The following is a 9,289-nucleotide window of genomic DNA, read 5'->3' as shown; positions in this document are numbered from 1 at the left end:
CTATGACACGGCAGGTAAAATAAAGGTGGACACATCATTATGACGTTATACATTGCAAAGCATCTTTATTAAGTTTACGTAGTTGCAGTAATGGCGTAAAACACTAATGAAGAGCTCCATGACTTGACAAGAATACACAGACAAAAAAATAGAGTAGGATACCACATGCCCTATGAAAGTAAAATAACATAGCTCTTAAGTTACCTTAGCATGAAAATAATGGCAATACCGAGAAAAATATCTAAAATTATGTACGTGACCATTTTACAAAAAGAAGCCCTGCTAATTAATCTTTCGCCAGAAAACATCCTTCCTAGCAGCAAAGGACTGATTCTCCGGGAAATTCGTTGCGTTACCGATGTCTCACCACCAGCCGTAGCCTCCCTTGCCAGCCGGGTACTTGGCGGTACCGGCGTATGACACAACCGGGTAGTATCCACTGCCGTCCGCCCGGTAAGACACTTTCTGTACCCGACCGTCGGGAAGGTTCACCCAGTATCCTCCGCTGACGCCTCCGAATCCGTTACCTTTCTCGCTCTGACCGAAGTTGGTGAATCCGGCGGATACCCCGTAGCTGAAGCCGTACGGGGTGGGTGCCTGAGGGCACGAAGAGAATGACAGGTTTATTTTTTTGTGCCAGCCAATTAACCACAGTATTTCTGATATGTATTATGCAGTGAAGCTACAACAAACCTCTAATAATACTGTACTTACACTGTATTTATAACCACCATATCCTCCGTGAAAACCATGTCCAAAGCCGCCGTAGCCTTTCCCGTAGTAGCCTCCAGGGACGGCCACACTAGCAGCCACCAGCAGGGACAGAAGGAACACCTGGTGGAATGGTGACTGGTGCTACAAATACATCATTGCATATGCAGTAAACTAAAAGCTCACAATAAGAGTTGGTATATTATATTCTATCACTTGGTAGTTTTACTGGCATGCCGGTACTCTTTAATCCATCATTCATCCATTGTTCGATTCTTTTTCGCCCTATTAGCAGCGTAGGAGCCCAAGGCTAGGCTACTCTGTCCCGAACTCAAGGCGAGGGTGATAATCCTCATTCTTCCCTGAATGGCATTATGTGAGCAACAGTCCAGACACATACCCCAGACTTAAGCTCAGTCCGGTTGGAGCATCAGACGTCATTTGGTTATATGATTGTCACCCAGCGTTTCCTGGTTTGCAAGAAACCATTTGGCCTCTCACTCGGTGCAGAGTCGCCTAAAGGCTGCATTATAGCGAGTGAATGGATGATGGACGGCCCCATCTACAACTCTTTAAACCTGCGAAGACTATTCACATATCGGACATTGTTTCTACCGGAGTATAGTGCATTTGGAATTAAGAAAATTATCTCTTCATCTCTTTTCTACAGCTCTGGTCGCTGACACCTCACAGAAACTTACCGATGAGTACATGTTTGTTTGAAACTCTGGGGTGAACTGCCTGTTGTCTGGTCTGCACTGATGCTTTATATATGCAGGTGATCCCAGTCAACAACCTGGCCTCAGTCAACCAAGGTCCCTCTTTGACCTGGCATGTTTGTTTAACCTGAGGATGTGATGAATCTTCACGTGACGCAACATTGAAGGCCGCCACCAGCGTCACTCTCTCCATCAACGCCTGGCCAGGTTGCGTACATGATCCTATTTACCTTTGATGGTGGTTGGTTAGTGGTCACCTAACAGCAGAGTACGAATCAATATCCACTGCCTTCACGTACTGAGCTAAGTGGTTTTCTCACATCGATAGTGTTGATTTCAGTGAGATGCCTTCGTGTACATTAGCAGAACGTGTTGACACGGATGATGGCGTTTAAGGGTAAATACTTATTGCTTATACCCCACAAATTCATTAATTTTACTTGAATATCTTAAGGTGCTGGTTAATGAACAGATCCATTCAAAATCTATTAGCAATATTTGCCTGCTATTTCGCAAGGTTATTCCACTTTAATCTGAGTTGCCTTTTTGTTACTGGGGTTTCTTCAACCTTTTTTATAATTAACTGCAGAGGTATCACAATAATCCCTTGTCAGCATTTTATCTTAGTCATCCATATTTATCTTTTCTCCCCGAACGTCAGATAGATTCTCTCTTCTTATACTGTACTGTTTTGTCTTATTACACATTACTGCTTCATGTAACAGTTTCCATCACGTGAGAGTACAGTACGTTTTTGTATTGTCATCTGATTATTTTGTATCCTCTCTCTCTCTCTCTCTCTCTCTCTCTCTCTCTCTCTCTCTCTCTCTCTCTCTCTCTCTCTCTCTCTCGTGTGTGTGTGTGTGTGTGTGTGTGTGTGTGTGTGTGTGTGTGTGTGTGTGTGTGTGTGTGTGTTTTACTATGCTACTGATTGTGCTGGCTCAGTCGCTTCTCCAGTGTAAAGTGTATTGTGTGTGTGATGGCATGGTTTTACAGCCAAGATGCACACACACACACACACACACACACACACACGCACGCAATTTTTTCTCTCTAATTTCACACTTACTTTTTGGTAACTGAGTCCTGATTTTCACGACCACGTTGTGACACCTGTGGGTTTATTATTATTATTATTATTATTATGATTATTATTATTATTATTATTGCTACTATTATTATTATCATTATTATTATTAGCATTATTATTGTTGTTGTTGTTGTTTTTGTTGTTGCTATTATTTTGTTACGGCTCTGCTTTTTTCTGGGGTAATCATTGTCCTTGCTGCGGGTGAAGAAATTTTCAGAAAGACATTATTATTATTATTATTATTATTATTACGATGTATTGTATCAGCAGGAATTTACACGCCTCCTGACGTGGGTTAACAAATCTCCCATGTCCATTTAAGTGATTTTGAGGGTTCTGAGGGGCGACTGATCCGTATGGCCGGGGAACACCTTCTGACACTGGGGAAACGATCCTCCCCCACCCAGTGTTTCAAGCATGGGTAAAGATGTGGAAGTTTTTTGGAGGAGATGATCCACTGCGACAAACGGAAATGTCAGGTGGAAAAGAGACGCAGGTGAGGGCTCTGAAAATGAGCTCTGTCTAGCTCAAAAGTCTCTGAAAATGGGTTCTGTGTGGCCCTAAACTCTCTGAAAATGGGTTCTGTGTACCCCAAACTCTCTGAAAATGGGTTCTGTGTGGCCCAAAACTCTCTGAAAATGGGTTCTGAGTAGCCCAAAACTCTTTGAAATTAGGTTCTGTGTAGCCCTAAACTTCCTGAAAAATGGGTTCTGTGTAGCCCAAAACTCTCTGAAAATGGGTTCTGTGTAGTCCAAAAGTCTATGATAATGGGTTCTGTGTGGCCCAAAACTCTCTGAAAATGGGTTCTGTGTAGCCCCAGACTCCCTGAAAATGGGTTCTGTGTAGCCCCAGACTCCCTGAAAATGGGTTCTGTGTAGCCCTAAACGTTAGAGAAAACAAAGGGTTGAAGGTGTAGCCTGTGTCCCTCTCCCACTCAGCTTCTGGAGTGTGGGGTGGGAGTGGCCGTGGAAAATGTGTTGGAGTGGCCATGTTGTGAAAGGGAAACTGTTTTATGTCAATGAGGGGATCTTAACAGGGCGCGAACATACGAGAGCCCATGAAAGGATATACTACTCCACGCTCTTAAATGTCTGCCATTGGATAGGACTGAACCCCTGTTAGTAGCACTGGCAGACGCACTCTCTACCGACCCGACCGACCGACTCCGATGGATGGCGTTCGGGTTAAGTAACATCCTTTTTGTTGTATAATTTGTGTGGCGGACTCATCTTTCACTTTCCATCCATTTAGTAAGCTATTGACACTCCCAGGCTCCTATGCTCACTATCAGCTGAATTAAATCGTCTAATGATAGGTGAATAAAATACTAGAGTTTTCCCGATTATGGAGAGAGTTAATAGTAAGAGTATCAACACCCTCAGGCTCATATTTACTCTCAAAATAAAATCGTCTGACTTTAGCTCGACTATAATAATTGAGCTGTCCCGATCATGAGGAAGTTAATCATTTTTTATCTGCCAGTTTATGTCACCCTGGTGGTTCTCACCTCTGTTAACCACACACTTTCTTGTAACTATCCTCGTAACTCACTCTGTCTCATTTACAGCTTCCTGTATCCTTCTTTACTCCATTGTCTGAGAAGCTTACGTGAACCCATTGCCATACAACATATTTTCTTACCCTCCCCCACATAAAAATAGATAGATAGATAAATAAAAAATCATGTGCCACAAATTTTTAGAAAACTGGAGATACCGTACATGACAGATATAGATATAGCTCAATTAAAGCAAGGTTCTGACAAAGTGAGCAAGGGTCTAGACGCTACGATAGTTTTTACCACCCAAACTTTATCACAACACTAATTTAGCGACTATCGGTCAAATGATTAAAATTGTAATCACGAAGGGGACGACAAACCTCCAAATTTTGACAAAAATTTCAGAAGCAAAAGTGTCTGCTCCGTTTATCGTACCCCACTCCGTGATGTGTGATGCAGGATATTCATACCCAGTAATTATAGGCGTTCCATAAATATCCGTCAAAAGTTGGGGTCTCGTCTCTCCGTTCTTGGTATAAAGTTAAAGCATACGTCCCTACATGTATTAAAGTTCAGATCGTTGCCACACAAATCCCGTGGCTGGAGTAGATCGTACTGCGATGGAAGGATTATGTTATTCTATCAGTTAAATGATAATGCTGAAAGTACTTTTATTTGTAATATCAATGAAGTAACGATACTAAAGGCATTTGTATCATTTTACATACACGTACAGGATTGATAGAGTATTTATACATAAAGCAAGGGGCCTCAGATGAAAAAGCGAACATTAAATTAATTATACAGTAGTTGCAAGATAGTTTATACAAAAAAAAAGTGTGACAAAAGCTGCATAAAAGAAAGTATAAAAATATGGGAACAGAAGATGGCGCTCTTCATTCAAGCCAGGTCATTGGATTAATAATGAGAAGTCATCTTTGCCGAGCAGCGAAGGGTTCCTTCTGCCGGAGTGTGGTTGTGTTACCAAGGTCTCACCACCAGCCGTAGCCTCCCTTACCAGGAGGGTACTTGGCTTTACCGGAATAAGTCACTACTGGGTGGTATCCGCTGCCGTCCGCGCGGTAAGACACTTTCTGAATTCGGCCGTCGGGAAGGTTCACCCAATATCCTCCTTGAACCACTCCGAGTCCGTTACCTTTTTCGCTGTGGCCGAAGTTGGTGGGACCGGCGGAGACACCGTAGTCGAAGGCGTACGGGGTGGGTACCTGAGGACATCACAGAATTAAATAAGCTCCGGTAAAAATAACACTGAGTACGGTGACAGTATCATAAAATATAGACAACTGCTCAATGTGACAGGAAAATGTCTGGTACCTACAGCGTATGACTTGTAAACGCCGTGTGGAGCGCCATATCCTCCGTGGAAACCATGACCGAAACCACCATAGCCACCAGGGACGGCCACACTAGCGGCCACCAGCAGGCACAACACAAACACCTGGTGGAGCAGTGGATTATGGAAGCAGCATAGTATGAGGAAATGGTGATCAGAAATTGTTGGAGAAATTACATAAAGACACAAGAAAAAGTAATAAATTGCTTTAAAAATACAGCAGTTTTGTTGCTGGTAATAAACTGAAAACAGAATAACGTAACAGCGCAGTAAATAAAGGGAATGGGAATAAGGAGAGTCACTGAGATGGGGTAGTTGATAACAAGCCTTTGATTCCATTGTGTTTTGAAATGATGTGTGTTTTGATCTTTTCCTTACATGCCATCCGTACTCTACGCACTAGATTTGTTTCTTGGTAATTTTAGGTCTTCGATTTACTCACAAAGGTATTGGAGGTTCTGACAGATTAACTTGGTGAATATGAACCTTTGCATTACATTCTTCTGCGATAAAATATTTCCCAAAATCTGGACACGGATGTAGGTAATATGTGAGCCCAAACCTATCAAATGATCCTTCGGTAAATATGGCTTATTATGAGGAATTGGAGCATCATTGAGATATAAAAGTTGGTTTAAGCTTTTACATTGAGTCCTGCTATTGTTATGACGATCTGAAGGTCAATTTGAGCAGTATTCATGAAAAATATACTGTAGATATTGTTTTGCATCGAGTGTAGTTCCGAAAAATTGATTTGGGTTACCGAACTGTACCTTGCTTAACCTTATCCCGTCAGAGCTAATAACAATGACTGCCACGTGAGGACGCTACATTCATAAGCAATTGATTTGTCTGTAATGTTCAATATAATTTGGGTTCCATCCGACTTCTTGATCACAATACATATTAATTTTTGAACGTTCGGAGTTCCTCAGAGTCAGATTTGGCGGGATTGTAACCACAAAATTCACAGTTCCAAACTTTAAGGTTTACCCCAGACTGGACTTCCGAGAATTCCCGTCACCGTCACTTCCGGCTGACAGTGAGCCCTAGAGGGTTAGGAAACTTAGCACTAACTTACTGTCGAGTACATGATTGTTTGAGATCTTGAGTATGGACTGACTGCTGCCTCAAACCCAAGGAGGCTTTATACCTGCCACAGGATCCTTGGCCCGTATTCCAGCCTTGAGTTGACAAGGTCCCTGAATGACGGAGCGAGTTTCCCTCAAGGCGGAAGTGAGACTCATTGGGAAGCAGTACTGAGCGTGCCATAGGAGGAACTACACCCTAGGAAGACTGGTTTGGAAGACTGGTTTGGAAATAGCGTAGCACCTCTTCCAGAGCGAGTTATGCTACACGCAACACCCCAATTTCCCCTTTTGTGTGGAGTTTGCAGAGTGTCTATACTGCATTGTTGTCTACTGATGTTACTGTCCTGTTAAGTGAAAATGGGTGGAAGTTGTCAGTGGTGAAAGAGTTTGAAAGTGTGTGCGACATGCGAAATATGAAAGTGAATGGAGTAAAGAATAAAGCAATGGATTTGAGGGGTATGACATCGCGAAGTGCAAAGGAAGGATCAATTATCTGGAAATGGATAGCGTGTGTGCCTTCTGATATTAGGCAGTGTAATGAGCAAGGATGAAAGCTTAGAGGATAAAGGGCAAGGAAGAATACCACAGGGAAGGACGGTGGCAGGCGCAATGAAGGTAGTTATAAAGAACGGATTAAGCAGGAGGTACAGAGATGAAACTTCAGGAGGTACAGAGATGAAACTTCAGGAGGTACAGAGGTGAAACTTGGACTCAGTTGAAGGGACACAGGTCAAAGCTGAGAGTAGAGCTGTGCTATCTGGGCGCTGCATGTGGAGTTGTATTAAGAGACAGACAGATAAATGAGGGAATCAAGGAGCGTTGTGGCGTTGATGTGGCGGCATGTGGAGTTGTGTGGAGAGACTGACAGATAAATGACGGAACTAAAGAGCGTTGCGGCGTATGTATGGCAGCATGTGAAGTTACGTGGGGAGACAGCCAGACAAATGCGGTATTGATGTGAATTTGCCGAAGAGTGATAGAAGTCAACTGTGGCAGCTTGGTTATGTGAACAGAATGAAAATCGAAAAACTAAGACGGTATATGTGAGTGAGGTGTAGAGGGCAATGGGGAGGGGGAGACAGAGAATGAGATGGAAAGAAGGGATGGAAAGGCATATGAATGAGGGTATGAGTTGAAGGGAGAGCAACCTGATGGCAGAGAGCAGGGTGACATGGAGGCGAACTGTTTGTGTGAAAATGACACGAGAGAATGTAAAGCTTTACTGTGCAAATAAAATCGCTAAGGTAGAGGTGTCACGAAGCCCTTTTTGCCATTTATATTACGACTCTCGGTTTCTTTCCACTTAGTCCTGTTCACTCAGTAATATAGCTTAAATAGGAACCTGGATTTAACATCGATGGTTGCGGGTCGTAATCTAGGGAAAACTAAGACGCTGGAAAACTTGATTCCCTTATTGATCCTCATGCGGTAGATAGGTATTACTCTCTCTCTCTCTCTCTCTCTCTCTCTCTCTCTCTCTCTCTCTCTCTCTCTCTCTCTCTCTCTCCAGCTAATTTTACTGAAGACACTGTGTTGAAAAAGCGTAATTGTCACTAAGCAAGAATTATCCAGCACTGAAAACTGATTAATGCTTTTGATGATGTTTGTGGATGTTAGCGGTATCAGTTCATCTCTCATAATCATCTGCTCTTCCAGTAGGTGTGTCGTGTATTAGATTCTTGCGTTACAGATTACCTTCGCCATACCCAGAAGTGTGGCCGTCCATCAGTGTCACCACCTGAAGGCTGCCCTCTCCAGCTCCTCTTATCAGTCTTATATATGTAATGCAAACACACAGGCTCCAAAAAGCACGTCATTGATAGTGGGATGAAAGAAACTGAGTCGAAAGTGCAAGTCCTATTTAGTCCCTGGGGTTGTCATGCAGCGGATAAGATGTCTAACGATAGCTCCTGAAAATAAAATAAATAAAGAGATAAATAAAGGTCTAAGCTATAGTTATCTGAGTCAGGCTGTACACTCGATAACACCGAGATAAGATTTTATACGTATTAGGAGTATTAAATTGATCCCATGAGACTGGAAATACGCCAAGGTGACTGAAAATTTGTTGGCCATTCGGAATTCATCGTAAAAATAACTCGTATATAATAATAACAATAAAATAGTAGTGGTAGTAGTAATAGTAGTAGCAGTAGTAGTAGTAGTAGTAGTAGTAATAATAATAATAATAATAATAATAACTAACTACAATACCACTACTATTACTGCCACTACTACTACTACAGTACTACTGCTACTACTACAACTACTACTAATACTAATACTAATAATAATAATAATAATAATAACAATAATAATAATAATCTCAGTGTCATCGGATGCAGTAATGAATGTTCCTCCTCTTCATAGACACCTGTACAGCTGAAGCAACTAATATGTTCCTGTGCTGCCATTTAGTGAAGGTTATCGATATTGGTGCACTCTTTACGTGTGCACAGGATTCTCTTTAATGTGTGTGTGTGTGTGTGTGTGTGTGTGTGTGTGTGTGTGTGTGTGTGTGTGGAATCTACTGCAGAAACTCCTTATGAAGAACACAAATAAGATATACATGCACATCATCTAATGTATTTTATTGCATCCACTAAAACATTACCTAATTCAAAGTAAAAGGAAAAGATTTAATAGAATTTATTTGTGTACAGATAATAAAAAAAAATAAAGGAGCTTTTTTGTAATGGAGGTTTAATTATTCCTTTTGCCTTAGTTACGTTACTGTTACTTAGGGCAATAAGGAACCCCCTCTCGTAACTCATTATTAAATCCAGGAAGAACGCCATACACTCGGAGTCTCTGCAATTCTCT

At 42.0% G+C, this 9,289-nt stretch overlaps 2 protein-coding genes across 2 annotated transcripts; both read right to left on the bottom strand.

Annotated features, from left to right (window-relative positions):
* Positions 1-363: 363 nt before the first annotated feature.
* On the bottom strand, positions 364-1,240 carry LOC145393037 (uncharacterized). The gene is made up of 3 exons (XM_080267372.1): positions 1,172-1,240; positions 715-855; positions 364-597 (listed from the first exon to the last, which is right to left on the bottom strand). Exons 1-3 carry the CDS (start codon positions 1,238-1,240, stop codon positions 364-366), a joined length of 444 nt encoding a protein of 147 aa, XP_080123498.1.
* A 3,773-nt stretch (positions 1,241-5,013) lies between these two features.
* Positions 5,014-6,622, bottom strand: LOC145392753 (uncharacterized). Its single transcript, XM_080267048.1, has 3 exons — positions 6,529-6,622; positions 5,361-5,617; positions 5,014-5,247 (listed from the first exon to the last, which is right to left on the bottom strand). Exons 1-3 carry the CDS (start codon positions 6,620-6,622, stop codon positions 5,014-5,016), a joined length of 585 nt encoding a protein of 194 aa, XP_080123174.1.
* Between the last annotated feature and the right edge of the window lie 2,667 nt (positions 6,623-9,289).

This window comes from Coenobita brevimanus, chromosome 23 (assembly GCF_032717465.1).
Source record: "Coenobita brevimanus isolate Jiangsu-jjx chromosome 23, ASM3271746v2, whole genome shotgun sequence".
NCBI classification, from domain to species: Eukaryota; Metazoa; Arthropoda; class Malacostraca; order Decapoda; family Coenobitidae; genus Coenobita; species Coenobita brevimanus.
The sequence above is the reverse complement of the archived record's forward strand: the minus strand, read 5'-3'. Positions and strand labels throughout refer to the sequence as shown.